A 26436-nucleotide genomic window follows, 5' to 3' on the forward strand; every position below is an offset into this window, starting at 1 on the left:
ATTGTCAAAACGCCCTCCAAAGCTCCAAGACCCTCTGACAGCCAAACAAAATGGCTATTCTCGACGTGTCGGTATCGACTCGCCGTGGAGGGAGAAGGGAGAGAGAAAAAAAAAACAGAAGGAAAGCCAGGGAAGTGATGAGAAGGTAGAGCTGTTATGCAGGCTTCTGCAGACTCGCACACATATTTATGGAATGACTATCAATAATGTATCTCCTTGCAGCTATGTGGCTGAATCATGTTCTTATTTCTTTCTATCTGTCTTTTGTTTTTTATCCTATTTACTTTTTTTTACGGGGAGGGGGGAGGGGGGGGGTTGTCAACCACATGATGCCACAGCCATGGACACATGTCTAGAGTGTGTCCGACGGAACCTGTCAAGGGCATTGATCGAGGCGACCACGCCACTACCTGCAGCGCCCGTTTGATGGATGGCTCTTAAGCTGTGGAAGCGGAACAAGCAGCTCCTAGAAAACAAAATGGCATAAAAGTATGATCTGAAAGAAATGACCTCAAATGAACTGTGTTTTTAAAGCCGCCATATGGTTTACCTATGTGCAATACTTGTCTTTGTGTGCACTTAGTGTTTCAAAAGAGTTGTTCTGTGATGAACACAAATAATAGTTGTGTTTCATGTGGTACAGAGTGAACATCAAAGCTATGACTGCACCAGCTTTATATATCATGGCCTTCCCTTTGTGCAGGTAGAACTTTGTTCCTTCAGTCTGTTCCCTTTCATTTGGATTCATCACAAATGCAGGTAATTAAATAGTTGAGTTGAGAATCTAAAGTATTCAATAGCCATCATGTTTTATAATTTCATGTTCAGTGTCATTATTGTGCGAAGTCACATGTCAACAAAAAATGCATCTCTGTCCACATAAAGTTAGTTTTGTGTACACTGAAGAGAAACTTGTTTGAAATTTGTTTAACCACACTTTAAATACCCCTTGCTTTGTTATCACTACACTCTAAGTAGTTTGGCACATTTAAATGCAGCCGAGCACTGAGTAACACAATTTAACAGACTGAAACTTGCTAAAAACAGCTAAAACTAGGTTTGGGGTTAAGGTAAGTAGAAAGAACCACAGCACTGTTTTATAGTGACAGTGAGTGTCTTGCTCTGCAACAGTTACAGTGCAACAAAGGAATGTGCAGTATAAAAATGTAAAATATCAGCATTACGCCAAAAAATGGCCATGTATAATCGCTTTAACCACAGCATTCAGAGCTTACTGATAGTGTATTTTAAGTGAGTCCAACACGTCCCCCTGCTGACCTGTGGTCAGTAGGAGGGAGTGAGCAGATTAAAACCTTCAGTGGAGTGGACAGCGGGCAGGAGCCCCATGCCAGCAGTGCAGTGATGTCACCTGTTGGATTATCGCCCTTTGCGCACATTAGAGTAAGTGCCCTGCTCATCCATGTGTGAACTCGCCGGGGGAAGGACCGATATGCAGGTTATATTTGTAGCATCACATGAAACTCCATTTCACGGCCGGCTGCTCTGATTGAAAGTAATAGGGGTCTGAGGCTGTGATGAAGTGACATGCCCAATAACTTTCATTACGTGGCTGTAACCTTGTCCCATTCGCTAATTAATTTTCTGCTGGCAATCATATGCCGGCGCGCCGGGGTCTGGAGTGGGACCCCCGGCGCCAAATCTACATGCTTTCAAAAAAACAGAAAGGCTTCCTTGCGAGGAACAGGGCTATGTTGCTGCGCGCCCTACACAACCCACCACAACCCCTCACCAATACCCTGCCGTTTCCCTGGTCCCTGGCGACTTGATTGATAAGGATAATTTTCCAGGTGGATATCTGCTTGTTGCTTTGAGAAAGGCAGAGTTTTTTTTTTTTTCACTCTCTCATGTTCACCGCTCTTGAGTTCATGTTAACTCTTCGACTTCCATGTCTGTGAATGAGAAGGCGGCCCCAAAAGTCTGAGGAATGAAACTGATATGAAGTGTTTGGTTGGCCTCCTCAGTGGATGATTGATGAGCAGCTCTTTTGCTGCGGATGTACATGTGTATCTGTTAGCCGCAGAGAGTGATGTTTCCTCCCCTTGTGCCTCTGGGGATCCTTTTATCACTTATGAAAAATGCTGCATAATCTTTTTGAGTGGATGACTACTGAGAGTCTTACTCTTTGATTACTTCAGCTTCAGCTCCCTCTTGCTCTAGCTCCCTTTCTTTCTCCCTCCCTCTCTCCTTCTCTTCCTCTCTTCCTCTCTCTCTCTCTCGGTCATTATGATGTTTATCGCAGCCGTTTGAATACACCACACAGAGTAAAAAAAAAACTTCCATCGTTTGCACTTCTGTATCAGACTGTGTGCTGGCCTGCCGCTGTATAATCTGAGAGATTGCAGCGCGCGGGAGCCGCGATGAAAGAATCGGACCAAATTAATATTTAATCAAGGGCTATATAAACAGATGCATGCACGGAGTGGGTGGATGGGAGCCTGCTCTTCCCTTCCCTTCCCCGGGTCCCTACTCTCTGACCGTGCCGGTATGACCACGGAGAGGCTCGGCACACATACAAAATTAGAAAAATCATCCCTCCTCTGCTCCGGCGCGCCACGTCCTTGTGTACTCCGTGTCAAGTTCATTTTTATCTCTTGGTGTTATTTTTATGAGATTGTCTTGGAACCACAATTAAATCTGAGGTTATTTGTCTTTCTTTAACAGAAGTCTGTGTGGATGAGGCATCTAGGCCATGTTGCCAAGAGGGGGGTAGGATATGAGCACCACCTAGTGGCAAGATGCCACAGGGGATGCTGGATTAGCTCTGGCAAATAGAGTGCAGGCAAATAGATGCCATGGCATACAAAGCAAAAATAAACAGCTTGGGCAAAATCTTTTCGAATCATGGCTGCCCTGCACTGTGTGTGTGTGGGTGTTCATGTGACACCATTTGTGTGAGTTTAAGGGATTTTGGCGTGGGGTTGTATATTTATTTGACCTTGATATATTTTTCTTGAATTGGTCCTCAAGACTATGTTACGCTGTAATTTCTTACCTCTCCTTACGTGCTTATGAAGACGCCAGTGAATTTCACATGAGGTTAATCTGTGTGACTGTTTGAAGACAGCGCGGCGTATGTAAGAAATGCAGTGGAGTAGATCTCTGCGCTGTCAGTTTCGCTTATTCGGTGATGATGAAATAGTTTCACACGTGCTACACAATCCCTGCCGCCTGCATTGTGAAGCCTAGATGAAGTGAGATGACCGTGCACGCACACACACACACACACACACGCACGCACAAACACACACACACTCCACTTTTAGACCTTGTCAGAGCTCAAAAGAAGGAACAGAAAAATGAAAAGGCACTGCCCTCCGCCTCCATCTCCACCCTCCACCCTCCCCCCACTCCCAAACCTCACCCCCACCTCCCACCCTGGCCCTTTCTCTATCATCGAGCCCTTTCTCTGCCTTTCATGTCGAGTGAAGCTGCTCCTGTGTCAGGGCTGTGTGAGAATTCTCTTAATGACACAGGCGTCTATTGTGAGGTATTGCATCTGTCTCTCTCTCTCTCTCTCTCTCTCTCTATCTCTGTCTCTTTCACTCATGCCCCCGCTCAGCTACGCCTGCGTTCTTTTCTTCCGCCTTGTTATCTGATTGTTTTGTGTGACTGCTTCATCTCGAGACGCCCGCCAAGTGTAGTACCTACGTTACCCCTCACACACACACACACACACACACCCACTCCCACCCTCTGTCTCCACCCTGCGGCTCACACAAATGACGGCACACGGAAACACGTGCGCGCACACACACACACACACACCTTCACACACACACACACACACACACACAAATGCTGACTCTGCCACACATGGAATCAGAAGATCTCTCACTTGTGTTTGCCGTGCCTGAGTGGAACAGGGGTAAAGTGTAAACAGCAAACAACAGAGAGGGAAAGAGAAAGAGGAGGCCGGGTCTTCCGGGGCCTTCCGTTTGGCTCAGGGCCGCTCAGGGCTTCTGAGATCATCAAACGGCAGCATAATGAAGAAAACAAATGTCCCAGATTTGCATGAGCAGAATTCCAAATATGTTTCGGCAGTGGGTACAGTTGCCCCCTGTTCATTTTGCATGCCGTATATATGCACGTGGCCTTCATTGTATTGGGCTGATCTAAAAGAAACACAGCATCCATCCTTCTCCTCTGTGCCTCAGTGGGGTTGAATGGCTTCACTAATACAGCACAGTGTCAGTGTAACCTGCATCGCAGGGTTGTGTTGAGGGAGGCCTCGACACTCCCTCTCAAATAGCGGAGGGCTCTGGGGCAGTTCAGGCCCCGGTCAGGTGCGGATGTGTCGGATCCGGGCCGCATCGGAGCCAGACCCATTTGACCGTCGCCTGCTCTCCGGCATCCCAAGGCTGCTGTACGTCTTGCTGTCCTGGCCTGTCCACACATGGTCATCTTTGCGTGGGCCTGTCTGGGATATGAATGGCCAGGGTAGACCCGGGCTCTCCATCACAGGGTGACAGGTTATATGATGACCCAATGAGAGACCTGGCAAGGCCTGGAATGGTGGCATGCAGCACGGAACGGCTACCATAGAGCCGAGGGAGCCCACCAGTGTCTGCTCCGGCTTGAGTTGAGGGGAAACTAGTGTGTTATTTTCAAATATATCATGATTATATATGTGTTCGCTGTTGAATTTTCCCCTAAACAGAAAAGCTGTGCATCACTCTGATTATTATTATAGCTTTCAATCTAACTGACATGGTGGAGTGTTAGTCATTATAGATACAACATTTAAACCCAGGACTAATTTAAATGTAAATGCATGATGCGTAGAGTTTGATGCTGACATAAAAAAAAATTAAAAACTGTCAATAAAATGAACATGTTCATGAAAGATAGCCATGTCCTGACAGCCCATCCCAAAATGTGATACACTCAAACACAGACACAAACACATGTTTAGACACCCGCACACACACACACACACACACATACAAACACACACACACACACACACACACACACACACACACACATACACGCACACAGTACATGTGCCATCGCTTTCCCTTCATGGTTCATGACATGTAAGTGCTAAGGTGTCTGAGCCAAGCAAAGGTCAGAAGCAGTGAGAACAGGAGCACGTCCCACTCCTGCAGTGCTCTCCTCAGGCTTCCACATCAGGTGTTTAAGACTCTCCCTTTGTTTTCTGAGGCCTTGAAGGTCAGAACCATATAATATCTTTTGAGGACCATTCCTCTTACTCTTATGAGTACAAAGCCATGGATAGAGGATGACCGGACCTATTTCTTTCCACTATGCTGAGCCCTTATGGAACGTAGGGTAGCATTCAAATAAAAATGAAAATAAAAAACAAGCAAATGTTGCTAATGCATCTCAGTACCAATCAACATACTCCACGTCAAGTCTATCTGAACATTCAGTATCATACTCATCTCTGAAAACATACATAATTTATTCCATTTCACAAACCCAGTTAAGTAAACTGGTTTCATTAAAGGCCTGTGTTGTGGGCTAATTCCCCGTGGTTAGGCTCATTTGTCAGGGTGTTTGGAGGAAGTAGCCCAGATAAGACAGAATTCAGAACAAGAAGAAGGGTCCAAGTCCTCAAGGAGATATCGCGCAAGCCTTGAGAATGAAGTGTCATGCTAAGTGTTCCCAAAAATAAAAACAAACTGAACTAATTATTCCATGCACTTGTTTATACGGCCTGCATTGAAGTATATTTTATTCATAAGCTAGGCCATCACATTTTACTTTCTCTCTTCTCCTCAGTCTCTCCCTGTCTCTCCCCTCTCTCTCTCCCTCTCCCTCTCCCTTTCATTCTCTCTCCCCTCTCTCTCTCCCTCTCCCTCTCCCTCTCTCTCTCGCCCTCTCTGTTAAATCTAATTTTAAAAATGGTGCTGGTAAGCCATCCAGCTGCATTATGAATCCAAATGATTGTGTTGCTCTGCGGTATGTGAAAGAGAAAATGTCTCTGTGAGTGAGGTCTCAGCATGGCAAATAGATTGAAAGGACTTTCTAAATGTTACCTGACAATCACTGCCACACTGTGGGCGAAAGAATAGGTGAGGGGGTAAAAAGAAAGAAAGAAAGAAAAAAAAACAGAAAAGGACTTGTTTTGGTGCAACGCTGCTCTGGCGCGGTGAATGTCAGTTTCCTCTCTTCACTTTCTGTGAACTAATTGCTGGAAGCACTTGACTTTTGTATTTTTTTTTTTTTTTCAACCCTGCCATGCAGACTTGACAGGTCAACCTTTAAAAATATTTGAGTTCTCTGTGGAAAGACAGATAGCCGTAAAGAAAAGAAAAAAAGAAACAAAGGAAGGAAGAAATGAAGGCACAAAAAAAAGGGAAAAAGAAAGAAACGAAAGAAACGAAAGTCATACAGAGAAGACCGTTTTGAACTCTGAATGAAAATGATTAAGCTGTTTCCCAGAGCTAATCAATGTTCTAATCAAGCCCTCATCATGCCTTTCTGTTTGGCGCTCTCTCTCCCCGCACGCCGCCTGGGTGCATGAAACCCCGGCGCGCCTCTCCCTCCGGAGGCCTCCTGCTGACAGAGGAGCAAACCTTCCTCCAGGGAGTGCCACCAGGGAGCCCTCTGAACAGTGGGAAACCTGCATAATCTCTTCCTGCTCCTGTGCAGTTGTCTCTTACCCCCTAGCCTACCCTCTCTAAGGTGTTGTTTGGTGTGTTCAGTGTTTTTTTAAGTCTGGTTCAGAAACTAAAGACATGTGTTAGTCCCGACCAGCAAGAGCCCCATTGGGATTAGTTGGGATTTTAACAGACACAGGTTCACAGTTGAATCATCCTGCCACTGATGGGGTGACCTGTCAGAGTTAAGAAGAAGAAATGTTCTCTTTGATGTATCCAACCTTTTACTTTTATATCAGGGAAAAGCTTCCAGGCTGTTTTACTGTGTCGTAATTGCTATAACAAATGAGCAATGACGAGGTGGGGTTAGGGGCAGGGTGTGTGTGATGGCAGTGGGGGTCCTGTCAGATAAGACAAGAGGGAGAAATAAATAAACAAACCGCATGAAACCAATGGCTAGATCTCACAACAGATCCACAGAGATGGAAAGGTCAAATCTGCCGGCATGTCACAATGGGGCGAAGGACACCTGCGAGAGGCTCTGCGCACAGAGATAGCGGCGCGGCTTTGAAATGAAATCAAAATAAAAGGTGGAGCCTGTGTATGCAGGAGGTATCTCTTAGCCGCCATCTGGCCCCTCTCGAGGCGCGAGCCACTCTTTGAGCCCAACACCTGATACCCAGGCTGCCGTTCCACCGCCACAACCAAGCACCACGTCTGATCCTGTGACACATACACACACACACACACACGTATACACACATACACACACACACACACACACACGTATACACACACACACAAACACACACACACACACACACACATACACACACATATACACACACATACACACACGCACATGAGCAGGAGTGACACTGACTCAAAATCAGTGGAGGCAACCAAAATGTACCCCCCTGGAAGTATGTGCTAGGCATGACAATTGTCTACAATCTCCATTTTATTTCGCTTTCACTCTCTCACTTTCCACCTCCTCTCTCTAACTGTTTCCATATCTCCCTATTACACGAATCTGACTGAGCCTTCAGAAATTTGGAGACGTATGGTTGGCTTTAAACTAAGAATCTACTTTGTCTGAAATGTCTGAAGAAGAAAAGAGAGAAAAGAAAACAGACATGTAAAACTGCACTGTCAAAAAGATAAAGCGCACAGGCATCTCTTTGAAGAGACTCATCAAGGAGGCTTTAAAGTCAACCAAATCCAGAACACAAAGTAGAGCCCACAGAGTGTCAGGCCAATCCAGAGATGCACCTCAGCCAAAATAAAAAAGAGGAGAGGAAGAAAGAAAGGAAAGAGAACAGAAATAGACAGAGAAAAAACCCCTCATCCGTCCGTGTGCTCTGTCTTCACCCTCAGCGATAACCGTGTTTACTCTCCATGCAGGCGAGGCGAGGCGAGGCGAGCGGTGGGAAGCGAGAGCTGACACCTTTACGTATAAGCTCACCTTTTCCGCGTGAGCAGCAACGCCTCGCATCGCCTCGCCGGCACAAAGGGAAAGGCAGCGGGAAAAACACACAGACAAGTCTCTGTGACCAATCTAATTTAGGGCTTTATTTCCGATTTCTCCTTTCTTTTATTGTTTTTTCCTCTCTCATTCCTGTTTATTCTTTTACTTTCTTTTTTTTGCCCAAGTGCTGACTATGTAATGGCAGCCCAAGTTATTGCTGCCCCAGGACTCTAATACAAATTTGCAAACCTGATTTGCTCTCTTTAACCCAACTCCTCACAATCCACTCTCTCTCTCTTTCTTTCTCTCTCTCTCTCTCTCTCTCTCTCTCTCTCTCTTTCTTTCTTTCCGCTAGCCTAATCAGCAAAGGCATCCACTCTAATGGGGCATGTTTACCTGCTGGATCTCTGGCTGGGGGGGTGATTAGTATTGGGGGGGGGGGGGGGGGGGGGGGGGGGTGGAGAGCTGGAGAGGGAGGATCATGGCAGGAAGGGGAGAAAAGTAGGGAAGAAGAGATGGAGAGCCAGGGATGGAGGCTGCATCTTATCATGGAGAGCCTAATTACGCCTGGGGCAGCACGGTAATGCATCTTTACCCCAGAACTGTCATCTGCGCCTTCGCCGTGCTCAGCGCACGCACCTCGGGAGCATGCCAGTGAGGTGGCACACACACACACATGCACACAGACACTCACACACACACACACACACCATCAGGCACACACACACAAAATAAACAAACATTCACACACGCTCACACACACAGGCAAGCTCACATGCCCTCACACACACCCACACAATCCGACATACACGCACAAAAATACACACACACGCATGAACACACAAACATGCTTGATAAATGTGCACAAAACCTTTAATGCTTACTATGCCTACAGTAAATGCAGCCATTTTGGCCTTCTGTGCTGTCTCAGTGCATTTTGTTCTCTCTTTTTCACAAAATTGTGTGTGCACTTACTCTCTTCCATTTATCCAGGCCAGAGTAGTACTGTAAATGAGAGAATCTGTCACAACACTTACATTTCTTCATGAATAACTCTGCATATAACTGCACATACGAGTAGACAGAGACTATACGCAACCTATAACAACTTAATGTGAGTTTAGCCAGTGGGGTAATCGTGAGAGATAAATATTATTTAGCAAAACACCATTGTCTCACTGAGTGCATTTGCACAAAAGAAAGCTCATTAACACACACAATTAAAAATCTGCATGTGGATGGAGAAGAAAATGTTAACTTGTGTGTAACAATGAATCCATTAATGAGGTTTTCCAAGCGTTTTCTCAAGCACTCTCCAGTGATGCTAATTGGAACATAAAAGGTTTCATGAAAACACCCCATTCCTCAAACATATGAAATATTTAATTTATCCCCACCTACTCACACACACACACACACACACACACACACACACACACACATACACACATACACAAACAACATTCATTTTCTGTTTCGTGGCATGGAGCACAGAACGGTGACCTGATTGTGACAGCTGTAACAAGTGCTAATTACAAGTGCATGATTCTTCCTCTATCCCTCTGCATTGCCCAAGGACTGTGGATTTTGCATGTATAAAAAATATGTGTTCCTTGCATCTCATACTTCTCATTACTGAACAAGGCATCACTTTTTTCATGCTTTCTCTCTGCTCTCCTGCCCCCCTAAGAGTTTTATTCATCGTAACAACAAATAAGCCCAGGCCGCGAAAAACATACCTCAGGCGCATTCAGACTATTTGTACCCACTGTTCATTGATTAATTTTGATTTTAGCAGGTTTGAACTCGTAATAGAGATCGTTTGTCAAGCCGGCGGAATTCCTGCAACGGCCCAGCATGCCCGGGCGCCAGTGGCCTCGTATGGCTATTATGAAAATACGAGTGAGACCGTCGCTGTGCGCTCTCACATTATTCTCTATCACCGCGGGCACAAGTAGCATTTGTCAGGATTTACCTCTAATGCTTTCAGAGACCCGCGGACAGGGGGCTGTTTGGGCCTGGGAAGGCGCTCTGTGTGAATACATAAAAGGGCGCAGCTTTGGTCGAGAGCAACAAAATTAAATATCACCATAATCTGACTAATAAGTAACCATCACCATCAAAGTCATGCCAACACCTGTCTTACAGTCGTCCAGAGTTCAGCGTTTATCTGCCTGCCATGGAATGATTTCACACTGCATGGAAACTAATATATATATATATATATATATATATATATATATATATATATAATATATACATATAAGTATGTTAAATGTGTATTACAAATTCAGACAGACACACACACACACACACACACACACACACACACACACACACACACACACACACACACACAGTCATGGGTAGGGGTAGGGCGCTAAGCCTCCTCACCCCAGAAGTTTAATCACTGAGCTGATGTCTCCCAAATTGATTAGCAGAGTTGCCAATCAAGCACCGGGGAGAAGAGGAGGAGCGCGCTGTGTGGTAATTGGCCCAGAACATCACGCGTTGATAAATATTCATGTGTGTACTCTGCTCTCCGCGCGCTCTCTCTGGGGCTGGAGTGGTGGCGGCGGGCTAAGGCGGGCACACTTCACATGTCGAGGGGACATGATCCCACTCTTGACACGAATTAGACACGGCCACCCATCCCCACAGGAGGCCCTCAACCATACAGACACCCCCACCCCACCCCCCAATCTGCCTGTTTCTTCCCTTCAACCAGCCCCTCTATCCAGCCACCCAACAACCACTCCAATGTCACCCCCCCACCCACCCACCCCTCACACACACGCACACACACACACACACACACACACACACACACACACACACACACACACACACACACACACACACACACACACAACCCATATCTACCACCCTCCTGGGAAAAATGATTGAATTGAATTTCCCCACTGCATTCACATTCAGTGCTGGGGAACAACAAAGCCACCTTCATATGCATGTATAGAAATGGCATAGATTATTCACTTGACAATAACTGGGCCTTGTGCCTCATGCTAAACAGCTGCTGGAGGCATTTGGACTCATTTGTATTTGCAACAATAGACACAGCACAAGAAAGAACAGATCCACATTTGGACCGGTGGCAGGGCTGAGAAGGCACCGACGCAATGAATCCTGCACACTGAATATCATTTGAATTACACTTGGTGAGAAAAAAGAGGTTCATATTTAAGTTGTCTGGCAAAAATGAAAAGGATTGTATAATGTGCATTGCATTTCTCCTATCAGGCTTTATGTGAGCTTATTGAGTTATCATTTATGAAGACCACTCAATCATGCAATGTGCAAATGTGCCAAATGTAATTTATCGAATGTAAATATAGTTGCCTACACTACATTTTATACAACAAAACAGCAGCCTGTAAAGTGTACATTTCATGGCAGACTGAATGTTTACTGTAAATGTTATGAGGGCAAGAACATCATATACAACACAGATAGTACTATAGAGATACTGTAGTTATAATCAAAAGAAAGAAGACAGTTGCTGGTTTGAAAGGGAATCTGATATGTTTCTTACTTTATGGCATTTTTCCTCTTTCTGGTTTACATTTTTTTCCAATCATTTTAGTTCTTGTACCTATACCATGGATACTTTTCCCAAACACTTAACACAGTGGGCTTTACAGACACACACCTCTGCATGTCAGTTAACTTTTGGTGCAAAATGCAGTACAACAACCACACCACAATCAATTCTGCCGTAACTTTAACACATGTTCCCTCTCAGAGTTGATAGAATCTCTGTAAGCACGCTTAAGTTGAAGAAGGGACCGGAGAGTTGAAGTCAGGTTTCTGGAGTTTATTTTCGCCGTGGAGACCCCCTCTCAGCTTGGTGCTCAGAGCAAGGCCTACCTGATAGCAGAATGTGTAGGCATTTATACATTTCAGTCAGGTAGAATACAATAGAAGAGGGGATGACCACACCCTTTAGGTGAGAGGAAGGGGGAGACAGTGGGGGTGAGGGGTTCACCTATGGGGGGAGGGGGTGATACTATGGCACAAAGGGTCTTAGCAGGAAGGAGCCTATCTGGGGGGGGAAGGGTTCACAAGCCACTTGTTCAGGTCTCAGTGAAACAGACGGAGTACACATCCAAAATGAGTTGCAGATACAACATAAGGAGTTAATGTCTTACAACAACAGAATAGCAATATTTCCAGTTCCATCAGAGTAGAATGACCTAAAAAACACTAACAACTTGAAGCATTGCTAATTGCATCTATAAGATGTTGCTGTGTCCACCAGTTTAGCATAGATTACTGTAGTGTTGCATTAAAAAAAGAGAAAAAACACACACAGACAAAGACTTCTTTGGACTACAGTAATAAAGTTTGTAATATGACAGTAAACAAACACTTCTAAAATGCTGCAATATGTTTCATTACAGCCATATGCTAGAATTGCATGTGTTACTGCACTATATAGGCTTACTACATTACAACAAAAAGGCATGAATATGCTACGTATTTACTGCAGTATTTTCCAATGCAGTAAATTACATACATCAACACAAGATTATTTTGGGCGACTTTAATAAAAACTGGCTCGACAATTCATCCAAAAAAATAAAAAGCACGTTTGGAAATCTGAATCTAACTCAGCTAATTAACGAGCCCACTCGTGTTACTCCCTTTAGCCAATCCTTGCTTGATTGGATATTGGTGTCACATCCACAAAGATTCTTACAGTCAGGGGTTTTATCAGACTGCATGAGTGATCATTCAATTGTGTATTGTATTTGGAAAATAAAATGTCCCAAATTACCACCTAAACTAATTAAAATAAGACAGTATAAGAAAATGAATGTAAATAAGTTTAGCGAGGACTTGGTTGCAATTAATTGGGATAGGTATCAACTAATACCAGATATTCAAAATGCTTGGGAGTTTTTTTATTCAGAAATAATTCCTGTTATAAATAAGCATGCTACCTTTAAAACAGTCAAAGTTAAAGGAAGGCATCTGCCCTGGGTATCCTCTGACCTTATAAGTATTTTCAGACAAAGAGATAACTCTTGGGCCAAATTTCGTAAGACCAAGGATCCAGTTGACTGGGAACAGTTCAGACACCTGAGAAATAAAAGCAAAACTATGACCAGAAATGCTAATTATTTCAAAGAATCTCTTGATCATGACTTCAAAAACCCTAAGCAATTCTGGAAAACAATAAAAATCGGTAACTAATGTTTCAGATAAACCTCCCCTTAATCAGATAAGGAACAACAATATCATATTAAAGGATCCATTCTTGATTGCTCAGGCATTCAATAACCATTTTTCATCTGTCTGTTCTGCTCTTATATCTAACCCTTCGTCTAGCGATGCTTTCAAAATTGTAAGCCCTCCCCATAATAGTTGCGTTTTCTCATTCAGAAAAATTACACCAGCTGAAGTCCAGGATGCAATTAATGAGCTAAAGGTTAGTAGTGGGCCCGGCCTGGACGGCATTGAATCGAAATTTCTTAGGCTTTCATCTCATGTCCTTATGTTCCCTCTTTGTGATCTTTTTAACCTGTCTCTAGCCACTTGTGACATACCGGCCATTTGGAAATGTTCACGTATTACCCCCTTACATAAAGGAGGTGATGCACTTGAACCTAATAACTACCAACCTATTTCAATTATATGCTCTATTGCCAAAGTATTTGAAAAATTAATTTATAATCAATTGTCAAGTTATCTTAACAGGAACAATATCTTGTCCCCCTATCAATCAGGCTTTCGATCAAACCACTCTACCTCCACAGCTCTGCTAAAATTAACTAATGATATTTTTTGTGCTTCAAATGATTCTAAACTTACAGGTGCCATCTTTATTGATCTGACGAAGGCTTTTGATTTGGTTGATCACTACCTCCTTTTGGACAAGCTCTATTCTATTGGTCTGTCTCGCAATGCATTGCTCTGGTTTAATTCCTATCTCCATAACAGAAAACAATGTGTTGTCGTTCAAGGTTCTAAATCTGACACAACCATACAACAATATGGTGTGCCACAAGGCTCAACTCTTGGTCCACTCTTGTTTTCTATTTTTATCAATGACCTCTCCTCATTCTGTTCTGATTGATGTGTCCAGCTCTATGCGGATGACACTGTGTTATATATATCGCAAACAGACACATTTCAAATTCAATCTGCCTTGCAATCTGGCTTTAATTCTCTACAACACTGGCTGGCAGCAAATAAACTGTTACTTAACAAAACTAAATCTCACACCATGATCTTTGGCACTCAACAAAATATTAAAACTAAGTTAAAATCTTCTTCATATATGATCACCTGTCTCGATGGTACACCACTGAAAAAAGTTGAACACATAAAATATCTTGGACTTTGGTTAGACTGTGGACTATCATTTAAATATCACATTGATCACACCGTGAAGAAACTGAATTTCAGCCTTAGTGTCCTCTATAGATCTAAAAACTGTTTTTCATTTGCTGTTAGGAAGAGACTTGCTTCACAACTTATATTACCAATTCTTGACTATGCAGATGTTGTTTAAATGGTGGCCTCAAAAACAAATCTTCATCCACTTAATACTGTGTACAATAAATTGTGTAGGTTTATCCTTGGCTGTCCTTTCACAACCCATCACTGTACAATGTATGAAACACTTCACTTTCTCTCTCCCAATATAAGAAGACAGTTGCATTGGTATCACTTTATTTTTAAATGTATTCATTTCAACTACCCTCTTTACTTAAAGCATTTATTTGTACCAGTCTCATCTCATTACAATTTAAGACATGCCTCTCAAATCTTTTTTTCTACTCCCACAGTCAGTAAATCTGTTGGTAAAAAGGCTTTTAAGTTTAAAGCACCATCAGACTGGAACAATCTACCGGGAAATATTCGGTCAATTTCATAATTTCCTGTCTTTAAAAATACTCTTTCTTCTTATTATGCAAACTGCTGCAATTGTTTCAATTAATATCTTCTTATATATATATATATCTATTTATTTTATATATACCGTAATTTCCGGACTATTGAGCGCACCTGAATATAAGCCTCACCCACTGAAATTAAAAATAATTATTATTTTTAACATAAATAAGCCGCACATGTCTATAAGCCGCAGGTGCCTACCGGTACATTGAAACAAATTAACTTTACACAGGCTAAAATGAAAGTAATAGAATAGTGATGCATATAATTAGTTTTGCCAGTTACGATAAGTGCACTGTTGCTTTAAGAGAGCACAGTTGCAAGAGTCAATCAGAAGCTAGAACGTTAGATTGAAGAAAGATGCTAGTTTGAAACCAGTGAGCTAAAGAACTTGAAAAGACTGGATTTGTATTGTTGTAAACTTTTTTTTTATGGTCTAAAGTGTTTTGAGTTGAGTTCTGTCTACGCCGGTAGACTGTGGTTATTTTGACATTAGTTAAGTTATTGAGAGATACTGAGAAATCGCGTGGAGCTAAGCATCCATGCGGCTGCATCCATGCTAGCATCCTAGCTCCACAAAGCCACCGTAAACACAAAGACACCGTATACAGTCACAGGTATAATAATCCATAAATTAGCCGCGTCATTGTTTAAGCCGCGAGGTTCAAAGCGTGGGAAAAAAGTAGCGGCTTATAGTCCGGAAATTACGGTATCTATTTATTTTATTTTCATCTAACATAGTGTTGGGGGATGTGACTGCTGACTATATATATATATTTATATGTATATATATATATATATATATACTTATTACTATATATATATTTATTACTATCATTAACATTAACATTATTATGCTCCTGAGCTGATGATCTGTTGTTGTGCTCCGCTTGGAGCGCAGTCGTGTGATTTGGTATGTATCTGATGTCACTGCAATTCTGCTGATCGTTTGTTGTGTTTTTTTGTTTTTTTTTGTTTTGTGTGTGTCCTGTCTTATTGTTGTTTTTATGTTGTTTTATGTTCATGTAATGTGTATTTACTGTCGTGTTGTGGACCCCCTCGAAAACGAGATGGTACATCTCAAGGGGTTATTCCAAATAAAGAGAATTTCCAACAAGATACAGTCTACCAAAGTACTGTAATACCACTAGAAGTCTGCTGTAGCCCTACAGTAATGCTGATCCATTCTGTCCTCTGCATTTGGTGTCAAACTTTTACATGTTTGAACTTTGCATTTACGGTAACATTCTCCTCTGCATTGCATCTTGGAAATATGTCAATCCAAGCCAAGTATCTGAAGACAGTGTTGATATGTCGGTTTGCCTCTCACAATAGATGTCAAAATTGAGTGTGGCAAATTTACTGTAATTACTGTAAATTGAAGAATTGCATTCTTCAATCACTGTCTTTCACTGATAGCCTATGACTTACATAAGGAGCAGTACTGTAATAGTGGAAACAACTTTTCAGGCACAGTTACATCTATGTTTGCCTTATATAGACTCTATTACTGTACTACAGTATTAGAGATAGTGAGAAGTCTGCAAGCCAAAACAAACTAAATAATCTAAATAAACTTTCTGCCAAATTTACAATACTTTTTCTTATTCAAGCATATAATTTAATTTGTCTGTCTAAACAAAGCATCTTTCCATCTACAGCGATCTAAATGACTGTAAGTAAGGTTTTGAACTGAAAGTTAACTGTTCTGAACAGAGTATCTAAACATTGGCAAAAAATGCTGTAGTTCCACAGTGTTTTGCTGGTAGTGAACATTGAACGGGACAGGTATCCATGAATTTTGGAAGAAGGTGTCATTGCCAGCATTTGTATCTAAGCATAGGGGCAAGTATCCACAGTTTGGTTCACATGGTCTACTGGTGTGCTCCATGTGTTAAGTGTTTTGGGAATGTGAACATGGTATAGGTACAAGAACTAAAACGATTGGAAAAAACTGTAAAGTGTGTCTACTGTTTTCCATTTTAAATACATATAGATGATTATTCTTCTGTGATGAGAGAAGAGAAACTAGTGCAAAAATCAAAACAGTAATCATTCTAGTTTTTTAGTGTGAAAGGTTTTTACTGTTTTCACAACTGTAATATTTGATGTGTGACTACTAGCAATTTTATGCTTGAGTGTATTTGGCTGATTGTGAGAGTGTGTGTATTTGTGTGTGTTGCTTGTGTATGCGCCTTGGTATGTGTGTGTGTGGTGGTGGTGGTGGTGGTGGTGGGTGTACGTATACAGTTGGGTGAACAAAAGGTCAGGAGTATCAAATGAAATCTGATCCTGTTGCTGACGTAATCTCTGAGGGTGTGGATTAAAGCCTCTGGTTTCTTAAAGCTTCTTTGTGTGCTCCAGGTGTCTGGAAGGAGAGGTGTGAATAGACATTGCGGCTCTGACGTACGTCCTTCGTATGTGTCAGTCAGGCTCCCTCCTCCTCCCCCTCCTCCTCCTCCTTGGCCTTCCATTAGCCTCCCCAGGTGATCTCTGGCATCTGTGACCAGCATCTGTGTCCAGCCCTTAACCCAGACATTCACTCATGGAAACACACACACACACACACACACACACACACACACACACACACACACACACATACACAGAGAGAGAGAGAGACACACACACAGACACCTACGCAGACTCATACATGCACATGTACACGGGCACACACATATACACACACCCAACAGAGATAGTGATAGAAAGGCAGAACTCTTTGCCACATTCTTTCAAATGGGTTATGTTGGAAGTTTTGCTTTTCTCATCCTAAACTTTATTCGTTGCACAAATTTTACGCTGTTTAATCATACACACATTCTGGAAAAAAAAAGAAAAGAAAAAGAAAACCTCTGTGGGCATTTTGTGCTGCTCATCCCAGCTCTCTGCCGATAGCGATTGGTTCCAGTGGAATGTGCATCATCCAAACAACAAAGCGGGCCTAATTCTCAAATCGACAGACAGAGCCCATCACTTTTAATTCTCAAATTGGATTAGGGCATAATATTGTGGTTTTTAGAGACTAAAATATGTAGGACATACAGTAATCAGGGAGAAAATTGCAATATGAAGGATTTAATGAAGTCCCCCACCCACCTACTATGGCATTATTTCAATATCCCTGCGTGGATTATGTGTTATGAAGGATTCCTTCAGCTGGAAGCATATGTAGCCCATGGCAACCAGACAGAGAACCATCAAGATAGGCAGCTTTGACTACTTGGAGACAGATTACCTCATTATGAACATTACAGCAGGGACCTAAACTCTATAAAGAAGAAACCATGGCATCCGTACTGCAGTAACCCTGCCAAGACAACAACAAAGGCCAAAAATATGTTCTGCTGAATCTTCTGGAGTGAATAGGTGTCACGTTTCATGAATTGGCAGTGGTTAGAGGTGACCGAATTTGTATGGAATTAGTTGGTGTTAATTTGTAGACTGAATAAGTTTTGTGAAGAGCTGCAAACATTTCTCTGAGTAGGGAGCCACTCTACAGACCAATTGCACCAACTGCACTGAGACCATCCGAATGACACAGAAAAAAAGGACATTTCCATGCAATGTCACAATTAATGTCATCGGTCTGCATAGTCCAGTGGGACACTGGAGAGTAACAGACACAGCTGGGAAATACAGTGTACATAATTTACTGTGCTCAGCAAGGCAAACTTATGCAATAATGATGTGGTTCCCGTTTATTGAAGGGAACAGCTTCAATATTTTGGCACAAATAAGAGGGAAAGGCCGTTGGTGCTGGGCAGTATAAAATGAACATTCTAAACCCTTTGTTGTTGCCCCAGATTTAAAAGAACACATTTTAGCCATGGCAACTTCATATGGAATGTTTACTTGCATTCTGAGACGAAGTAGAATCTTCAGTGAATCCCAAAGATCTGCTCAGTCTACTTTGAGATTTCAAAGAGGATAGTTGTGAAATATGAAGCTGTGTGACCTTTTTAGCTGCTGCCTACAAATGCCCAACGAGGAGTCTGATGGCAAGACATTGAGGTCAGAGGTGGAGGCAGAGAGTACGAGAAAAAAGATGAGGATTGAGAAAGCAAGCAAGACCCTAAGCAAGAAAAAGTTGAGGAAGGAGGCCAAGCGCCAGAAGAAGGAGATGGCCGACAGGAAGACAAAGGAGGTTGAAGAAACAAGGTTTAAGAACCTTGTGATGGCCATCCCTGAGGTGCAGAGTGCCGAGATTGTGGTGAAGGATATGTCTCTGGATGAGGGGAAGGAGAGAACTGGAGAGAGAATGGACGGAGGTGAAAAAACTGAGATGCCCATCCACCACAGCTGACGATGCAGATGACCTGGCGACTTTGCTGGTGAAACTGTTCCAAGAGTTCAGCAAAGAGGACTGTGGTGAGTTCAACATTTTCAGATGGCTTAACATCCTAAAGGAGTTGTAGTGGACGCCTGTGGGTTTATGTTGTAACGCTTGATAATTTGATAATTTGATGATAACGCTTGATCAATGCACTTGAAGTCAATGGATCTCCTGTGGCAAGAACAAGGAGAGGATGGGTGCACTCTCACAAAATGATTTAATAAATAATAGATACAGTGCATCACATAAATACGTTTTTCTAATTAATAATACAATTATTTTATTTCATTTATAAGCCCTCTTGTTGTTCGTTTGTATCGTATCTCATAGGATGACACAGAGAATATTGCATTTGGGTTTGGGGACTGCACCAAGCAATTATATTCATATCAGAGACCATTTAAATGACACAGAAAAAAAGTCATATAACAATTAATGTCATCGGTCTGCATAGTCCAGTGGGACAGTGGAGAGTAACAGACACAGCTGGGTGAAGCACAAACACTCCTCAGACTCCTCAGACCCAGTGGGGTGAAGCCTGTGGAAGACACTGGAGTGTCCCTCAAAACGTAAACATCTGGTCCTTGCAGATTCCACAAAAGTCCATCTGAGTCCATTTGTGCTAGGTGTAAGGACAAATGATAAATAAGCAAGTTGAGTAACACAGTGCTGGAAATCATGATGGTATACCAACTAAACAACATATCTGAAGCACTTTTAGCACAATGTCAGTTTTATGCTAAGTATTGTTGTGGACCGCAAAACCATTACAAAGATTTGTGTGCTTTGGGACATTGCAGTAACCTCAAAATTGATGAAGCCGATGATGTCAAGTGGTGATGGTGATGATGATGATGTTGACAATGATTAACAGGTTTTAGTCTGAAGAGATATTGGCATGTATTTTCTTGTAGAAGGTCTAGTTAAAGAATGCCATAGATGGAGGTGAAACAGGATGTGCCCGTTCCTGGGTCTGCAGTTCCTGTTCCTGTTCCTAAGCCTGTTCCTGTTCCTGTTCTTAATCATCGCTCCCTGAATCCACAGGAGTCACCATTCTGAGGAACCCGGCTAGCTATCAGAAGGAGACTCAGAGGAAAGCTTGGATCTCGATGATGTTGTGCTCCTCAGCTGCCCAACGCCTCAGCCTCTCAGCTGTCCAGCACCGTGCAGTTCCAGTTTCCCAGCGCCCCAGGTGACATCTTGCCTGTCCCTGGGCCTGTTCCCGAGTCGACTGGCGCTTCGTCTGTTCCTGTCCCTGAGTTGGTTCCTGTTCCCGAGGTGGTGCCTGATTCTGAGATGGTCTGGTCCCAAGTCAGGGTTGGCACTGTGTTTTCTGCCTGTACCTTGCTTCTGTTCCTTGTGTCTATGTTTCTGCCCTGCACTTGATTCAGTTTATTAGTCTATTAGCCTGGATATTGTTTACATTTTTTTTTACCTGTCTCTTGTTTTGTTCTGCCGATCATCTGTTTCCCCTGTTTAGCCTCCTTGTGAAGCCCCTGTGTTTGACCTGTCCTTTGTCCTATCGTTGTTTTGGATTCACACATTTAAGACAACAGTTCTTTCTTCCTGTCTCCTGTTTGTACATGCCTGTTTGCCTCATAGTAATTCAAGTGTCGTCTTCAGTTATAATTCATCTTCACTTGTTGTGCACTGGGGTCCAGCCCTCCACATCAGACGTGGCACCATACACATATCCCCTTTCACCTCTGACTTGGAAGTGCTATTGAATATATGCAAGTTTTGGTGTTTCGTCCCACCTGTCCACTATATAAATGCCAGAATAGTCTCACCCATAGTAGATACTCAAGAAGAACAGATCAGCACAATGAACAGACTTCTGGGTATGTCATGTTCAGAGATGTTTAGAAAACTTTGGGAAGATATTAAAACTTATATTCTCGCTCATCCTCAATTTCACGTGGCTTTAGCTTTGCAAGCGACTCTACTTACAACAGTAATGCTAATGGATCAGTAGTAACTGCCATAGTTAGCTTTAACCAAATGCACATCTGGCTCTGCATGTTTGTCTGTGTTTAAATCTTCATATGTGGTATCTTCAATTGTGTGTGTTTGTGTGTGCGTGTTCCTGCAGTATTTCAGGGGCGTGTGTGTACCCTGCTGCTGGCGCTGAGCTGGGGAGCTCTGGCCTTGCCTCTGGACTGTAAGGATGAGTCAGGCAGCCTTGTGCGCTGCACCTCCATCTCCCAGGAGAAGCTGCTGGACCGAGTCATCCAGCACGCCGAGCTCATCTACCGCGTGTCAGAGGAGTCCTGCTCTATGTTCGTGAGTACACCTCCGCAGCTCCTCACACCACAAAAACAAAGAAAGAAAGAAAAAGATTTCATTGTCTTCTGAAAACCAATCCACAGACATAGAGGACTGAAATAGTACATCTGCAAAAAAAATGCCTGAAGATGACTTATTATGCATATGTGAAATGGATGACTTGAAAATCATCTAAAAAATCTCCTGAAATGAACACCAAACCACTCCCCAGCCAGCTGTATAATCCAGATATATTTGTTTAATTTACTCAAACTACTGCATTTAGTGTACAAACTAGTAATGAGATTCAGTTTTAAATGTGGCTCTAGTTACAGATTAAATAGTCTATCTTTTATCATGTTTGTTCTTGTTAAAAGGAGCTCTAGCAGTGTTGCAAAAAATTCTGTCTATACAGGTTGTTGATATCTGTTAATCAAACTTGTGCGCGACTGCATGCCAGCCATGAGACGCTAAATTAATGAGCCAGTAATCTTAATGAATAATCAGGCTGATTTTATGCACAGCCAAATGTTACATAGCCTGCCAGCACAACCCCCTGAATGAAGTCAAATTAGAGCTCCTTAATATACCAGGGCAAAATGCTCCCCACATCAATTAAATAATATGCACGACTTATAACGTGCTCACAATACAAAAGGTGGCTCCACTCAAGGAGTCTTTAAAGAGTCTCGTAGGATTGAAAAGTGAAGATGACACCGAGCCAAATCTAAATGTGGACACATTTTAGTGTATATGTATGTGTTTGGCATGTAGGTAATATTTGTACTATATTTAGCCTAATGCATTCTATGGGGTATCGCAGTTTAGTGTCGGAGTAGGTTTAGGAAAGCTGATGGTCTTTGGTACTATGGTCTTTTCACATAGAAGTAGAGATTCATGATATATGTGTGTGTGTGTGTGTGTGTGTTTGTGTGTGTATTTCTATTGCAGTTAGCCCTGGAAAAGCAGTAATAGTGTATATATCTAACTATATATCTATCTCTGTGTGTCCGTCTCTCTTTCCGTCTGTGATTCTTGTTTTGCAGGAAGACTTGTTTGTGCCCTTCCCAATGCGCACCGTCAGGAGCCAGGCAGGGAGCACATGCATCACTAAGCCGTTCCCCATCCCCGCCTCCAAGAGCGAGATCCAGCAGACATCGGTGAGCAGATGGACGCGGGATGCTCCACGGTTTTGTTTTGTCGGTTTGTTTGGGGAAACTGTGTGTGTGTGTGTGTGTGTGAATGGATATGGTCCCACAGTACTGCTTGGCACTGGTGCATGCACTTTTTTATTTGCAATAATAGTCACTTACCAAGCGAGTGACTCTCAGATCCCTGGAGTCAAGTTCACAGTGGCTGCAACGAGTGTTGTTTTCGTCGCCTCAGCAGTCACTTTAATTTAACGTGTGTGTGTGTGTGTGTGTGTGTGTGTGTGTGTGTGTGTGTGTGTGTGTGTGTGTGTGTGTGTGTGTGTGTGTGTGTGTGTGTGTGTGTGTGTGTGTGTGTGTGTGTGTGTGCTCTTTTGCCTGGATCATTGGTATGCCCCTCTCTCAGCCAGAAAGTGTTTTGGTCAACATGTATGACTGTGATCACATAAGGATGCAGTGAGTTATATCAGAGTGATACAGACAGAGTACTAAAGGATATTTTACCTCTCTCACACATGGCCTTCCACAACCTCATTAAATTTGCAAATAGAAAGTGGAAGTGAGTGAAGGTTTAAATGGAAATCTCAGTCTTTCCAACTCTGTTGCATCTCTTATCTCAAGTGAATCGACAAGTCTAGCGCACATTTTACACTATGTTCTCTCTGCAAAATAAATGAGTTCACTCTTAGCAAAACAAAAAAAATGAATAGTGCAATCAGAGCTCCCCTCTCTGTAAAGCACAGTGTGACATCCATACTCGATAATCATATGACCTTTCCGTTGAGCAAATCACCTGAGTTTCAAGAAGCATTTTTTTTTCTCCCTCTCTCTCTCTCTCTCTCTCTCTCTTTATCTCTCTCTCTCTCTCTCTGTCTCTCCCATCTCTGTTTTTTTGCTGAAACAGACCCAGTGTCCTCTTCACCCTTGCTTGTTTAACCTCAAGGTTTATTTTTCTAATGGCGTTAGCAAAATCAGCACTTTGGTCAGTGGTGGCGGCCACGTTGCTATAATGAGGACTCATCTCGGTCACTGAAAAATCATTGAAAGCTGTAAAACAAGTGCCATAAATGGCCAGTAGATTGAGAGCGTGCACATCAGCAGTGGGCCCTTTTTTTAAAAGGGGCCCCTTAATTTATGGAGGGTATAGCTCAAACTATTATAGGATGTCCAATCCCGTAAGAGCTGCTAGCATGCGACCGCTGTGTGTCCTCTGGGGGCCTTTATGATGCTCTGTGACTGTCATCCTCAGGACAAGTGGCTCCTTCACTCTGTGCTGGTGCTGGTGCAGTCCTGGATCGAACCGCTCCTCTACCTTCAGACCACCTTGAATCACTATGACAGCGCCCCGGACGCTCTGCTCAACAAGACCAAGTGGGTGGCGGACAAGCTTTTGAGCCTGGAGCAAGGGTTGCTAGTCCTTATCCGAAAGGTACGCCCTGTCTCTTTCTTCTCTCTTTCTTTTCTCTTCTTCTCCTTTTTTCCATTTCTGTGCACCTAGTATTTTTAGTTCCATGAAAAGCTAAACAAAATGTGACAAGTAAATTGTTCAATTTTAATCTCAAATAAAACCTGAGCAAGCCCTGTGTTTATCAGATGGACAAGCTGAAAGCGTTGTTGAAAATGTTTACACAGATATGTGAATAAAAGCGACATGGTCCACAGAATGAAAGTCAACACAGGCCAGCTGCACAAGACGTTCTCATGACGTTCTATGTTCTTTTTCCCCCCTCCGTGATCCATCCAATCAGATGCTAAACGAGGGCATGCTCATGCCCTCCGTGTACGAGCCAAGCCTGATGCAGTCGGACTTGCCGCCCGCCATGCTGGACTCCATCCTGCGGGATTACAGCCTGCTCACCTGCTTCAAGAAGGACGCGCATAAAATCGAGACCTTCCTGAAGCTCCTCAAGTGTCGCCAGAGCGATAATCTCAGCTGTTTGGTTTACTGAACTGCCCTCAATCTCTACCCTGAGATTTTCTTGAGTCCCTGCGAAACACCTGACTTTTCAATCCCATCACATGTTTAGCAGAGCCAGAGGATTTCTTCTGAAGTTCTGAAGTTTTTCCAAATACTGTTTTCTTTTCACATAAAGGCCATATCTTTACCCAGCCAAGTTGACAGGCTGTTTTGGCATACTCATGAAGTAGTTTATCACTTTAAGAAAATCAGGTTACTGCCAGTGTTGTGTTTTTTTTTTTTTTATCCTAGCTAAGGGAGAGACAGAGGGTACTCCCTCAGGAAAATTTGCATGTTGCTCTTTCACCGAATCTGCATATTTTGCCATTGATTTCCGTATCCTTTGTTCTTAACAAGTTTGCATTCCTTCCTAGTTTCTTGCTGTGCTACACTATTCCCCAGTGGCTCAGTGAATATGCACAGATCCTCTTCTTTGAGTCTAGCTGGTTTCACCTCCACATTAGTGAGAAGAGCAAAAAGAAAAGCATTCTCCACCATAGTTAAGAAAGCTACAGGGCAGACAGGAGATATTGTGGGAAATCAAGATAGCACACTGGAATTTGGACATGCAGAACTCAAGCTTAATCCTTAGAATATCAGACATACTGTGCGCATACTTATACACATATCATTTCTTCAGCTAGAAGTGGCTAAATGTGTGCACATTTTTGTTAGAGGTATAACTATTTCATACAGAGTCAAGTGAGACGCGTTTGCTTATTCCATATCTTGAGTCATGTTGAAAATATGGGTTACCTCATAAGACTTTGCAGGAAAACATCGTCCAAAATTTCCAAATCCCCACGCCTGTTATTCCAACTTGCCTGTAGAAATGAGTTATACGCCATCATTATTTACACGTATTACACTTTGGAGCATAGAGAGTGAGAGCAGTAACCCATTTAGGAATACAGCTCTGTATCATTGTACCATTCAACATGAAGGTCTTCTGTCACTGCCACTTCAACACTTGCAGGGCATCGACAGACGATGGCAAATGTATTATGATTTATGGTTGTGGTCTGTCTCAGTGTCTACCAGTGTATGTGCAATGAGAGTTTCTCTGTGTCATGCTACATTTTATATTTTTAATGAAGGAAAATGACCTTGTCGGATTTTAATCATGCAAATTTGACATCTCCCAGTTTTGGAACAGTCAAGAGTATAATAAAAGCATTATTGTCTTTGAAATGTCTGAGCTGCCCGTTCTGTTCTTTCTTTGTTTAAGACCTTGGAAATGCCTTTTTTTACTTGCCCCTGACAAAAGAGAAGGCATGCTAGCATGCGAGACATTCCCTCCATTTCACCAGGTGGCAGTGGTGCTCTGTGTCAAACACTGCAACAGGAGAGTGGCATGTTGCTCCCCATAGATGAAGTAGGCTGACCTGCTGGTAACTGTATACACGTTTCTCCAGGCCCTTATCCACCCCCACTCATCTATACGCAGAGAGAACATATGTAAATGTTGGAGACGGAATGCTGAGGAGTAATCGATCTGGACAACAGTGGTGAACTTGTGTCAAATATGCAACCTTGCAAAACCTTCATAATTTCAGGAAGGAGAGAAACCCAGATCCAGGGTAATATGGCATGAAATTAAATCTACATACTATTTGTGTTCTTTTGTCACTCTGTGTTTACATTAATGGAGAGAATTTAACGCATAACTGAAGCACCAAACACTTCAAATGAGCTCTTATGGATACTTGTTTGTCTTGATGTTACACTTGACTAGTAAGACGCCAAAGACA

At 42.8% G+C, this 26436-nt stretch overlaps 1 protein-coding gene across 1 annotated transcript; it reads left to right on the forward strand.

Moving 5' to 3' along the window:
- Positions 1–18958: 18958 nt before the first annotated feature.
- smtla (somatolactin alpha) lies at positions 18959–25569 on the forward strand. Its single transcript, XM_042708629.1, has 6 exons — positions 18959–19192; positions 20444–20626; positions 21416–21598; positions 22627–22740; positions 23978–24157; positions 24477–25569. Exons 1-6 carry the CDS (start codon positions 18959–18961, stop codon positions 24675–24677), a joined length of 1095 nt encoding a protein of 364 aa, XP_042564563.1. The 3' UTR covers positions 24678–25569.
- The last annotated feature ends 867 nt before the right edge of the window (positions 25570–26436 follow it).

The sequence above is a fragment of the Clupea harengus genome, chromosome 9 (assembly GCF_900700415.2).
Source record: "Clupea harengus chromosome 9, Ch_v2.0.2, whole genome shotgun sequence".
NCBI classification, from domain to species: Eukaryota; Metazoa; Chordata; class Actinopteri; order Clupeiformes; family Clupeidae; genus Clupea; species Clupea harengus.

Excerpts from the sequence above, each read along its gene's own strand:
- smtla (XM_042708629.1), top strand. The coding sequence starts at position 18,959 with ATGCCCAACGAGGAGTCTGATGGCAAGACATTGAGGTCAGAGGTGGAG. Across the intron at positions 20,627-21,415 it reads CTGAGATGGTCTGGTCCCAA|GGGCGTGTGTGTACCCTGCT; the intron begins GTCAGGGTTGGC and ends GCAGTATTTCAG. Across the intron at positions 22,741-23,977 it reads GCGAGATCCAGCAGACATCG|GACAAGTGGCTCCTTCACTC; the intron begins GTGAGCAGATGG and ends TGTCATCCTCAG.